This window comes from Zootoca vivipara, chromosome 4 (assembly GCF_963506605.1).
Source record: "Zootoca vivipara chromosome 4, rZooViv1.1, whole genome shotgun sequence".
NCBI classification, from domain to species: Eukaryota; Metazoa; Chordata; class Lepidosauria; order Squamata; family Lacertidae; genus Zootoca; species Zootoca vivipara.
Window position 1 is genome coordinate 71,712,383 of NC_083279.1, and position 13,580 is coordinate 71,725,962.

The 13,580-nt window shown below is 40.4% G+C and overlaps 1 protein-coding gene across 4 annotated transcripts in view; it reads left to right on the forward strand.

Annotated features, from left to right (window-relative positions):
• QTRT2 (queuine tRNA-ribosyltransferase accessory subunit 2) overlaps positions 1-13,580 on the forward strand; it is an 80,989-nt gene that overhangs the window by 14,352 nt on the left and 53,057 nt on the right. For 2 of the 4 annotated variants that reach the window (XM_035114693.2, XM_035114695.2), the window contains exons 7-9: positions 2,620-2,771; positions 4,631-4,748; positions 6,548-10,475. In XM_035114693.2, coding sequence (XP_034970584.2) covers positions 2,620-2,771; positions 4,631-4,748; positions 6,548-6,779 — 502 coding nt within the window. In that variant the 3' untranslated portion in view covers positions 6,780-10,475. Of the gene's footprint in view, positions 1-2,619; positions 2,772-4,630; positions 4,749-6,547; positions 10,476-13,580 lie in introns of those variants that run through there. The other 2 variants (XR_004692570.2, XR_009557500.1) reach the window with 2 other exon arrangements.

Genomic DNA, 13,580 nt, shown 5'->3' on the forward strand with positions numbered 1-13,580 from the left:
ACACGAAAGCTCATACCAAAATAAAAACTTAGTTGGTCTTTAAGGTGCTACTGAAGGAATTTTTTTATTATCCTTCAGCCATGCATTTCTGTATAAATCTTGACAGATCACAGAGCACTTCCTGACTTCCTGAAAGCCAAAGCAGATTTTATTGCTTCTGGAAAACAGCAATGCCCAAACCATACATGTTATAGATTTCAGTCCTATTTTCAGGCATATTCCTATACTGTATTAACCACACCTGGAGAAATGGGTATCAGTCTGAAAAAGAACGAGCAAGCTCTTTCACTCTTCTGCTGGTGCACTGTATCCCTCTGACTGCCTCGTATAAAATCCGGTTTTTTAATTGGAATACCTACAGTGCTATATGCACTGAATGAAAAGCTCTTGTGAAAAAGAATCTTCACAGATCAGTCAAACTGCTATGTGCTAATTGAAGTTTACACTTTGCGACTGTTTTCCCCATCTCCACCTGAAAGGGAGAACCAACTGTTTCCTGAGCTAAGACAAAGCATACTAGCACACAGCTCAAGTATTAGCATGTGAACTCAAATGATTAAGATAAAAATTGTAAAGCATTTTGGACTATGAAAGGTGCTACAGAATGATAAACAGTTGTTGTTGTTGTTGTTTAGTCATTTCCGACTCTTCGTGACCCCAGTAGTCGTGATAATAAACAGTAGTCGTGATAATAAACAGTAGTCGTGATAATTCTTATCAATCCAAGTGCATCTAGGGAAAGTGACTTGGTAAACTTTAAATGCTGATCTTGGATTAAATAAACGACTGCCCAAAGAAAAAGTACCTTTGAATTGTTGGGGTGCAAGTTAATTTGAAATGTGCTTTTAATATATTGAATGAGTTGCAAACGGAAGATAATATATGTTGTACCTTGCCCCCTTCTAAAAAAAATTAGCATATTCAGCCAGTATGTTAGCTGCTCAGGATGTTGCTGCCAACCTATAAAGGCCTATGCAGTATACCTGAAGGTCCAGTATACCTGAAGGAGCGTCTCCACCCCCATCATTCTGCCTGGACACTGAGGTCCAGCGCCGGGAACTTGGTGAGAAGCCAAGTTACAGGGAACCAGGCAAAGGGCCTTCTAGGTAGTGGCACCCACCCTGTGGAAAACAACTACCAGACTTTTAGAAGACAGCCCTGTTTAGAGAAGCTTTTAATATCTGAAGGACTATTGTATTTTAATATTTTGTTGGAAGCCGCCCAGAGTAGCTGGGGAGACCCAGCCAGATGGGCGGGGTATAAATAATAAATTGTTGTTGTTGTTGTTGTTGTTGTTGTTGTTGTATTACAGTTTGGGTTTTACATGGCTTAAAAAGCGTGTCTTTTTTCTGCTGTGATGATTTAGCAAAGACAAAGCCTCCATACAGACTTATTAGCTTCAAGGTTTTGTTCCTGACATTTAGAGCCCAATTTGGGACCAGGATACCAAGCAGACAGCTTCCCCTGATACAGTCTAAGCCATTCCAGTCTAAGCCATTTTTTAATGCTGATCTTTCAAAAACCAGCAGATAATCACTTGGTGGCATTGGGGAAGCAGGACTTCTTGGTGACAGCGCCCACACTGCAGAATACTTTTATTTGTGTTATTCACGAGGTGGAAACGACAGTGACTTCAAACACCTATTAAAAACATTCACGTTTATTGAAGCTTTCCTGGATTCTGACTTTTAATTTTTAATTGTTTTGCTTTGTAGTCTGCTGAGTTTTATTTGTGATATACAGTTGCATTTTGGTCTTATCTCATTTTCATGTAGCCTAGGAAATTTTTATTGAATTTAGTTTTAATGTAGAACGCTGAGAGACTTCTACATTTATAAATGTTTTATAAATAAATAAAATTTATCATTAAGATATGCCAGGGAGGTAAAGCTTTTGAGCCTCTCTACATCTGTTATAGAATTCAAGGCAATGGCTTTTTGAGGGTGGCTCCAGGGATTTTGGAAGAGCTCTAATGAAATTCACTGAACTAACCCTACAGGCATTTGGAAGCGATATGCCTCTTCATGCAGGGTGCTGAGAGTGCCATTGTGCTCAGCTCCTGCTTTTGGGCTTCCTGTAAGCATCTAGTTGCCCACTGTGTTAACAGGATGCTGGGCCAGATGGGCCTTTGGCTTGATCCAGCAGGGCGCTCTCTTCTTATGTTCTGACAGCCTTTTTGGAAAGTGTTTTATTCAATACCCCAAAAGCTGGTTATTTGAAACCAGCTGTATTTATTGTAAATACAGTGGTACCTCGGGATACAAACGCTTCAGGTTACAAACGCTTCAGGTTACAAACTCCGCTAACCCAGAAATAGTACCTCAGGTTAAGAACTTTGCTTCAGGATGAGAACAGAAATTGTGGTCCGGTGGCAGCGGGAGGCCCCATTAGCTAAAGTGGTGCTTCAGGTTAAGAACAGTTTCAGGTTAAGAACGGACCTCTGGAACGAATTAAGTTCTTAACCAGAGGTACCACTGTATTATTGTTTACTGTAACTGAATTTTGTTATTTTAAAGGGAACCCACTTGGAATTTTAAGGTAAAATTGGGAAAAGTTTGTGTGTGTGTAATTAATAGATTACAATAAACTAAATAACCTTTGCCACTATGTCTTCTGCAGACTGATTCATGGAATTGGCAGGCCAGATGAAGTGCTGGACTGCATTCAGAGAGGCGTAGATGTTTTTGAGAGTTCTTTCCCTTACCAAGTGACAGAGCGGGGCAGTGCTTTGTCCTTCAGCTATAATTATAAACCAGATCCTGAAACAGCAGGTATTTGTCTTTATGGACTTCTTTTGTGTGAATACTGGAATAGTGGCTGCATTACTTTTTTAGTTCTTAGAAACAGATATACACAGTACTGCACTATTAATCACCTCCTTCTATCTGTAGCTCATTTGACATCAGTAAAACAATAAACTGGTTATAACAAAAGTAGTGCTATTTTCAGATGAAGCTTGGTGTTGTATTTGAGACCACTTTTTTAAAAATATTACGGTATAGCATTCCTTATAGTCCATATATGTTATTGAGGCTTAGGACAGTTAGTGTTTTGCAGTGGAAAATTACAGTACAGTGGAACCTCGGTTTATGAACACCTCGGTTTATGAATTTTCGGTTTATGAACGCCGCGGACCCATCTGGAACGGATTAATTCACTTTCCATTACTTTTAATGGGAAAGTTCGCTTCAGTTTATGAACGCTTCAGTTTATGAACAGACTTCCAGAACCAATTACACCCATGTTTCAGTTTATGAACGCTTCAGTTTAAGTACTTCGCGGACCTGTCTGGAACGGATTAATCCACTTTCCATTACTTTCAATGGAAAAGTTCGCTTCAGTTTATGAACAGTTACTCCGCGGACCGTCTGGAACGGATTAATCCACTTTCCATTACTTTCAATGGGAAAGTTCGCTTCAGTTTATGAACGCTTCAGTTTATGAACAGACTTCCGGAACCAATTGTGTTCATAAACCGAGGTACCACTGTAATTCTTCTCTTCAGTCTCATCCAGCTAGTAATGAAGAAATCAAACCATGACTTTAAGGAGCTCTTTTTCAGCTTCACCTTGCTGATGCCTTCCCTAAAAGGTTGCAACTGTTATTAAACTTGCTTGTATGTTGTGTTGTTTTGTTTCCATCAAAACAGAAGTTCCTTAGATTATGAAGGAAGCTTAGGGACTGTACTTTTTCTTAATCAAAAGATTTCAAACAAGGCTGTCATTCACAGGCAGGGCAAGTGTGAAAATGTAGGCCAAAAAAGGAGCAGCTGATTGCTTTCTTAATGGGTTTGTTTCATGCTTTGGCAACTCAGAGCAGACAAGAATATCTTTTATCACATTTTCCAGAAACCTTACTTACAATATGACAAGTCATATAGAATTTAAGGTGCAAAGGGGAAACACTCTGCTCCTTTTTCTCATTGAATCAGAAGCTTTAGAGTCTCCCTGAGCTTCCTAGTAACTTGTTTGGAAATAGAAGATAGTCTTTTATTTATAAAACAAATAAACCCACAACAATACCTAGTCTCGTTTCAGAATTTCCAAAGGATGAATAGGCTTCACATGCATCATAGACCATTTCTCCACCCCAGTGATTTTATGAACATTTCAGTGTGCTGAGAACTTACAGATGGTATCCTTATGAGCCTGTCTTTATCTATAAAAGCACCACTACTGTGACAGTCTAAACATTCTGATTGAAATCCTTTCAACAAGCTGTCAGGCTGTCAGGTCAAATGTGGAGTGTTGATCAGATGCAGGTCACTTGTGAACTCCATCCAAATAAAAACAAGCCATTGAATTTGGTGACTTCACAGTGTGCGAAGTGCAGTTCAGGCAGGATTGAATTTTATGGTTATTTAGGAGTGAGAAAGGGAAGGCAGCTGAGCCACAGCAACTAAAATGCAGCAATTTGAGCTTCAAGTCCCCATCAGATTAGTTGGCTCCCTTCTACCTCTAGAGTCTTGTCACTTTTTTTTTACTACCTCTACGATATCATGATTATCTTCTAACATTTTAAATGCCCATGTGGGTTTTAATGAGAGAACCATTGTGAAGTGTTTGAGACTGGGGATATTTTTTAATATTTATTTAACCTTATTAATGAAATACTTTGTGCTTCATTGCAGTCTTAAAAGAGAAAGGGCAAAAAGATACGAGGAGAAAAGAGGATGAAAAAACAGACAATGAAACAATCCACGGAGCTCAAGAAGTTGCTTCATTTGAAATAAATTTGAAAGAAAAAAAGTATGTTGGTTTAAGAGTTTAGTTTGAAATGTCAGCTTCTGCCACGGACTACTTGTCTTGTTGCTTAAGGGAGCAGTTCTGCATTTACCCGGAAATAAACTCTACTGAACATGGTGGGACTCGTTCTAAGTAAATATGCTCTGGTTGGCAAAGTTTTGAGTCCATTTAAGTTTATGCAATAAGTAACTCAAGATAAGTATTCCACAGTTTGGGGGTTTTGCTATTGGAAATGAGGAGCAGCAGACTGAAATCACTCAAGAGTCAAACGAACATGCCATTATTATTGTATCTCAACCGATAAATGAACAATTATAAAAATTAATAAATAACTACCCCACAATGTCCTAATGCCAAACTAATCCTGGTTACTCAGTTTCCTGGGTTGATGAGTCGGCAATATCAGATAAGATCATTATCATTATCATTTGTTAGGCACTTAATAAAAACATCAAAGGAACTTCACAAGATAAAATACAAACAGATAAAATTAATTAAAAGCTAAAAAAAAATTAACAAAAAGTATGTAATATAAAATTCCTAAAATGCTCATCCACGAACACAACGAAAAGGACAAGTCCTACCCCACCCTGCTAAAATATCAGCACCACAGTAAGGGCTAGCTTAACTGCCAGTGCTGCTGTTAGGGTAGCAGTTTCTGATCTTTCAGATCTTTCAACTTGTCAGAGTTTGCTTTACTTTCTAACCGCTTCCTTCTATTCTTTCCTTTTCCTTCTTTGCCAGGTATTCAGCTTTTCATCACTCTCTTGTGTTCCTTGTTGATTATTTCCCCTATCCCCTTCATGCCCTTGTACCAATCATATTTCCTTAACTGACTCTCACTCCCTTTTCACACCATTCTTTGCCCCTCATGTTTGCTCATAGCCATGATTGGCACATAAACGTACGCCCTCTTGAGTTGGAAAAAATGTTGAAAAATACATCTATGTTACTAAATGTTTTTGATGCTTTCCACATCCCGTATGCACGTCCTGGCTCAATTTAGTGCAGGGAAAATTAGTTTCTTGTCAACATTTTAAAAATTAAATAGAAATTATGATTGCCTTCATTTTTCATGCTGTTCTTGGGACAGACTAGAGGGATTAGCTTATATTTTGTAAAAAAAACCATCAAACCATAAAGGAACTTGAACACTCTTGGCTGTCCACCCACACCAGAAATTATTGGGCTTCTACGTTTTTGTTGACAGCAAAGCTCCAGGGTGCCTCTTGCCAAGGTGGTGCTTCTGTAGCTCTCTGCCTTATTATTGTGGTGTATGGGTCTCCTGCTGTGTCCTGTAATGGAATGGAATGCAGAGAGCAGATAGATAGCAGCATTATCTTGATGAAGAAAAGGATGAGTCTGCCATTCACCTTGAAAGTTCATCCTGCCGTAGTAATTAAAACATAGTCATTACGTTTCAGTTTAGGGTGGGGGCAAGGCAGTATTCATTGTCAGGCTCCATAGCATTCCAGCTGAGAATCCCTACACCCACCCTGATAACTCATTTGCTAGCTGGTATTAGATACTTTGACACCCAGGTGATAACTCCATTTTTAGTTTCCATAGAATATATTCATGCTTTTCAGATTGTTAGCCCCTTGGGACAAGAATCTGCCCTCTTATTCTTTGAAGTGCACTCTGTGTATAGAATACTTTTTGCTTTGCAATCAGACAGTGTCTCACAATGAGTGATTAGTGGCTGCCTCATTGTGCCCAAGGTGTAGGCTTTTCTTTATTGTGGGAGGGTTGCTTTATTTTTATTTTTTTTAGCTTTAATATCTGTTCCTTTTCTTACTTAGGTACCAGGATGACTTTGGCCCTTTAGTGAATGGATGCTTGTGCTACTGCTGCCAGAATCATAGTCGTGCCTACATTCATCACCTTCTTGAGACCAAAGAGTTGCTAGCTGGTGTGCTGCTTATGATGCATAACTTTCAGCACTATTTCGGTTTCTTCTGTTCTGTGCGAGATGCTCTGAAAGAAGACCAGTTGGATCGATTGAGAGAGATTGTCTGCATGCAAGCACCTTGAGGCTACAAATACATAAATAGTACAGGGAGAGAAGAACCCATGAAGCAACAGGCTCCATATTTTGGCCACCATTAATCTCATGTCATCTGAAGCCCAAGCCTTCTGGAATCTCTTCCCCATTAGCCAACCAGTTATAGCAAGGACAGCCTGATGTTGGTGGACTACAATTTACAGCATCCCTACCATTGACCATGCTGATGGGAGCTAGCATCCCAACAACATCCTCAAGCCCTACCTTGACTACCTCTGGGTTAAAGGAACCAGAAAACAAAGGAGGAGATCACATTTCTAGAGATACCCATTCATGATGTTTATCATCATGACTTGTGTCTGTAATCCTCAGGAACCCTAGGAGCACTAGAGCTGAAGAAAAGAATATAAACTGTCACATGAATCATGTTAAAAATGTCAGATTGCATTGTGGGCTCTGACTTCATCCTCATAACCGACTAAAATCAGCCCATTTGGGCTTTTATTTAAAATGCCTCTGGGAAGAAGATAAAATAGAAGAAAGGACTCTTTGCAACTCTTTGACCTCTGGCTCGCTGGGCACACAGGCAATGTTTTGCAAGTGGGACCAGTCCCCACAGTATTTCATAGACTTGCACAGTGCAGAACCCTTATTCTGCACTATGGCTTGTCTGTTACAGTCCATGATTATGATAAAAAGTCCCCAGAACAACAGCTGTTCTAACAATTTTCCTCTTGCAAAGTCCATTCTCCCTCCCTGATTTGTGGCTGGCAAGGGGCATGCTTTGATTAATGTAGCTTGAGAGATGTTAATGTGTGGTAGTGCTTTGATGATAACAGAGGACACGGGTGCAAACACATGTTGGGCTTCTGTATCTTCTTGAGTTCAATTGTGCTTTTTTATTGAGTGGAGCATTTTAAAGTGTATTATTATTGTTATTATTATTCATGAGAAACATCAGTAAGACACTTGTACATATTTTTGTATTACTTCCTGGTAAGGCTGTTGCATAGAAGAGCATAGGCATTGAAACACATTATCTGGAGATCTTTGCATGGGCTGGAGGCCTATGGTCCTGCTACTGTGCATGAAAGATCAGGGTGTGTTCCTTCAGCAGCGTAATCAGCTTTGCAAAAAGGTAAGTGCTTGTGTGAAAGAATGGAAGGACTGAAACTAGACCCTCACCCCCCCCTCTCTGCCAGGCAGGTTATTGGAATCTGATCCATCACATATTGTTAGATCTCCAAGAAAGGATACTGCCATGCTGACCAGAGGAGAATGGCAGATCAAGTTGATGGATTATGCTGAAATGGCTAAAATGACCAGTAGAATCAGAAATCAGGAAGACCAAAATTTTAATAAGGAATGGGGAAAATGTATAACTTATCTTAAAGACCATTGTAAACATTGTTTAATCATTTCCTCCTGGATCATTATAAAAGTTGCAGGAGGAAATGATTAACAGTCGGACCCACAAAGGAGAGGAGAAAAGTCCAAGAGATTCCACAGAATCTTGTTTTTATGTTGGATGTTGGATATGTGACTAAAGTTTTAATCTGAAAAACCAAATAAATAAATTTCTATTAAAGAAAAGGACACTGCCATGCTGAATTGGAAGGTGGGGAAGGTGTTAAACTTCTGTCTTTTGCTAACTTCAACTTATCAAAATCTTTTAATAATAAAACTTTTTTTTAGTTTTGTCATTATCGATTCAGCTTCTTTCAGTGGGTTGTTTATATGAATCAGAATGTTTTGAATGGGGATCAGTGTGCTATGATTTAATTGGCTCTTGAATAGTCCATCCCCAAATTCTTAAAGGTACATGGTTTACCACGGTCTTGTGTTTCACAGGCTGCCTTTCGTTTTTGTCAACTCTCCTAAAACTGTGGTATGGATAAAGCTTGCTACACTTCTTTCTTCCCTCTCCCAGAATGGAGTGGTGTTTGTGGAGACATGTGAAAGCGCTTCATACATTTACTAAGGAAATCCATGGCTGTTTGCTTAAAGCAGATGTGCAAAAGGTGGCTTTTACAGGAATTCAGATCAGACTTGTTCCTTCTCATTTTATAAAGGTAATTCAGGCTTTTCATGGTGGGATGCTTGACATACTTATTTTTTCTTACTGCTTGTTAACAAGATCTCAGTGGTATTTATAGGGTTGCCAAGCAATCAGGTTAGGATGGCATAGAGGCTATTACCTTGCGTCTGCTGGAGGAGGAATCGTGGCTCAATGCTTAGAACACACACTTGGGGTATGAAACATCCCAAATAACAGTTCCTTGTATTTCTGATTAAAAGGATCTCCAGAAGCAGGACTGGGGAAAAGCCCCTCTTCCTGAAACCATGGGAGGGTGGACCAAACCAGGCAAAATGGACTAAGGTTATAAGATGGCGTCATACATTCATTATATACCACTTGAAAAAAAATTCGTAAAAATGTCAAGCTTACACTGCCACTAAGCATGGCTTGGGCTTTAGAAACTATGCAAAACATCAATTCTGTCATGCAGTTTCATGAATCATTTCTAATTAATAAAATTAGCATCTTTGTGGGGGCACGTAGAAGCTTTTCTTGCTTTGTTATTAAACAAGCAGGTATGTTTCAGGTTACTATCAATAATCAGACTGTACTCTTAATTGCAATTTTACATTCTCTCAACTTTTTAAATGAAGCTTTTGTATAATATTGCAGTATAAATTGTATAAAATTGAAGACAGTAACCAGACTTCAGACATGTTCTTTGGTTACATTCACAACTGTGCCACAAGCATTCCCAGCCTTTCACCTAGACTATATCTTTTAATTAACAGGGGGTGTTAATGCTTCACCTGCTGTCTATTGCTCTTATCGTACTAGCTAAATGTTGCTAGAATGTATTCTGATAATTGCTGGCTTATTGGGTGCTTGTGGCAGTTTCTTTCTATGCTTTGAATTTCATAAAGCAGTGATGGTGAACCTGTGACACGCGTGTCAACACTGACATGCATAGCCATTTTCGGTGACACGCGGCTGCATGCCGAGACCCAACTTCTGGCCGTCGGAATCTTTGGGGGGCTTGTGGACTTCCAGCAAGGCAAGATGGCGGTCGGCACGGAGCCGCGGAGCTCCTGAAAGTGACCAGTGCTGCAGGAGCTGCCAGACGGGCTCCCGAGCCACCAAAACCACCACCGCCCGGACACTGAGAGCGACCAGTGCAGCAACCAGGGAGCTGCCGGACCCCACCCCCACCCCGCGAACCTGGCGGACGGCCTCGAGGCACTCCGGAGGCCGGAGGAGGAAAAAGGAAGACCCGGCCCAGCTGCTGCCGCCCCTGCAGAAAGGAGGGAGAAAAGAAGGAAAAACAAGGCAAAGGAGAACAGGGGTCCGCTCGCTCCATTGCCGTCTGTCGCCCCCGCCTCTAGGGAAAGGAGGGCGCCCTTGGAGGAGGGAGAAGACCCCGACCTCGCTGTTGCCACTGCTGCCATCCCAGGAAGAGAGAAGAGACACCCAAGAAAGCTTAAACCCCTTTCCTGTTACACCGCCGCCGCGCAAGCATAGCCGAGTGAGGGGAGAGGTGGGCTGAAGAGAGCCACGAGGAAGAACAGGCCCAACCCGAGTCCACCTCCCCAGCGGCAGACCCGTTGGAGGAAGGCTTGAGCCCAGAGTCCCACTGGGAAAGACTTCTGGTTTTTGCCTTATTTTTCCCCTTAATATTTTTTAAATATTTTTTTAAAAAAAACTAATAATTTTCCCCTTCCCCTTTTCCTTTTTTTTAAAAAGGGAAAACAATTATACATTTTTGTTATTTAAACTATAAATATCACAAAATTATGGTTTTTTTTCTCGAAGTGACACACCACCCAAGTTATGCTCGGTTTTTTGGCGAATTTTGACACACCCAAGCTCAAAAGGTTGCCCATCACTGTCATAAAGCCTTATGCTCGGAACGGATATCCTAGGGCAGGTAATGCTTAAACAAACTTTCCCTAGCTATTCTGTAGCGTTCCCATTGTACGTTCATTACCTGATTTTGACAGTGGGCAGAAGATTATTTATCACTGCAGGGTCCCAGGGCACGTTAAAGCGCATCATGAAAACAGGCTAAAAGCAAATTGCAAGGCCACAAACCAGAATGAATTGGGGGAATCTTCTCTAATGCTCCCAGATTACTAGACCTCATTATTTTTTATTCTGCTTCCTTTGGCTCAGTGGTGTTGACTATAAGACACAAAGTAAATGCCACAACTCCAGTTATCTGAGTAAGCCTGCCAGACAGGGACTGTGATTTCTATATTCTGTGTGTTGCCTAGTGTGTTGTCAAGACTAATTAAATTTCAGATAGCAATGGATATCTAACACAACTCTTCTAGACTGCCTTTAATAATTGAGGCCTTTATTATGAGCTGACTGTGAAGGGAGAGTTCCTGAGTTTTGATATTGCTGTTGTGTTACATTATTTTTAATTATTTTAGCGGGCCTACACTTTAAAATGTTTTTAAATGGCTGTTTCTATTGCTGCTGTTGGTTCTTAGTTTTATGGCTGTTACTGCATTGCATTTGATCCAATGAGTTGCCTTGGTGTATCAGAAATATCAGTATCTATTAACTCCAGAAATAAAATAGACTAAACTGAAAATGAATATTTGGGAGGAAAATATGGTTTTCAACGGATGTAGAAAACAACAACAATGAGGCTCACTTCACTTCTAAGGGAAGGGAGTTTCAGAGAACAAGTGACACCATGCTGAAAGTACATGCTTGAACAGCAGCATATTTCACTGCAGAGGCGTGTGACATTATCAACATAAATTCATCTGCAGATCTTAGTAACGCGTGGGATATAGGGAAAGAGGCAGCTTCTCAGATCTGGAACCATGTGATGGTTTATACATCAGTAAAACCTTGAAACTAGCTTGGTAGCAAATTGGTAGCCTGCGCAATGTTTTCAACGCAGGTGTCCCATTGTCAATAGTTTCCCCAGAGAGCAATTTAGCAATGGTGTTTTAAGCTAGCTGCAGCTTCTAGACCATTCAGCACTCCATGCAAAGTACATTACAAACATACACACATCCCGCTGAATAATTCTGGGCACTGTGGTTGTTAAGAGTTGCAATAAATATATTTAAAGTTCAGTAATAATATAAAAGTATTAGAAAGGGAGTTGCTGGGAATTGTAATTCTGTGCGGACTAAACTACTGTGCCAAAATTCTTTGAAGGAAGGAATGTGCTTTGAACACTAAATCCAGGAATAATGGTTATCTTGCACCCACAAACTCATATTCATATATGAAAATGAATGCAATTTAGTCCAAAACCTCAAATAAATTAGCAGCATTATTCATAGTCGCCCAGTATTTTACGTGTCATTCTCTGTTGCTCGCTTTACTCTTGCTTTTATTCTGTTGTGGTCTTATTCTGTTTTAGATTTCATGTCTGTGTTTTATTTCTGCATCTTAGGGTTTGAATTTTTACTTGTATACAACCTAGAGACCTTCACTATTAAGTGGTATGTAAATAAATATTGTAAATACAAAATAAAAATAAGTATTATAGACAAGAGAGGAGTAAAACCTGGACTTCATAGAGAAAAAACAGAATAATGCCAGAGGTCCCTAGAGGATGTAGTCTAGAAAAAAACCCACACACAATCTGAGGGATGAATAAGAGGGCTAATCACATTTTGTTGGTTGAGGGCAAATAAACGGAATTTGAATCCTGGCAAGTTGGAGGCTCTGTGAGTAACTGGTTCCTGTATCCAATAAATAGGCTAGTTACCTGTTGTGGATGGGGTTGTACTCCCCTGATGAAGCAGGTATGTCGTTTGAAGTTGCTCCTGGATCAGTCTGCTGCTTTGAGCACAGGTTGCTTCAGTGACTACAAGTGCATTTATGGCACCTGCAGCCATCCTTGACCAGGACAGCTTGGCTGCTTAAGGATTGCTGCAGTGCATTCAGCATGGGGCTTCCCTTGGGCATAGTCTGGAACCTGCAGCTGGTACAGAATGCAGCAGGCAGGCTGCTGAGGGGCACAGCCTCCCAACAGTTCTCTTCTGCTAAGAGAACTCAACTGCCAGCCAATATGCTGCTGGGCTCAGTTCAAGCTTTTGCTTTTAGCATTTAAACTCCTGTACAACTTGGGCCAGGTTATGTGAGGGACTGCCTTCCTCCACAAACCCCTGCCCAACAATTGCATTACTCTGATGGGTCATTCATTGTTAAGAGTTCTGTATGCCCTATAGGTCTGTCTTACAACAACTAATTGCAGCTCCTGTTCTTCTGAATTAGCTTCATATTGATCTCAGACAAGCATCAAATGTTTTTGGCCTAATTGAAAACTTGTCTTCCAAAGAAGACTTACCCTGAAAAGTGACTCAGCTGTTTTATATTGCATACTAGATGGAATTTTCTAATTTTTGAAATATATGTTTTTTTCTTTTTATATTTCTGTTGTACGCTGCTTCAGAAACATTTGCTGGGATTTGTGGTTTATAAATCCTTAAACAAATTTCAATCAGAATTTGTATCACAGTGTGCAAAGCGTCTGCTCTGTTGCTTTCAGAAGCCCTTCCTCTTGCAAAGTTAGCATCCAATCTAGAACTTTCACTTGGCTGTAATGGATGTGTGCAGAGAGCAGACCAAACGGCAGAAGTAATCGAAGCAAACTTCCACTCAAGCCACCACAGCAAATCCTCCAGACATGAAATCTTATTCTAGAAATAATCAGCTACCGACTTGCCTTGGCTTGGTGCAAAGGCTGTTGTCACCCATCCATCGCTCGGACGTGCAAGTTCATCTGAATCCACCTCTTGCTTTTGTTCACATTACTCGTTGTTGACAAAGGGAGAAGTAT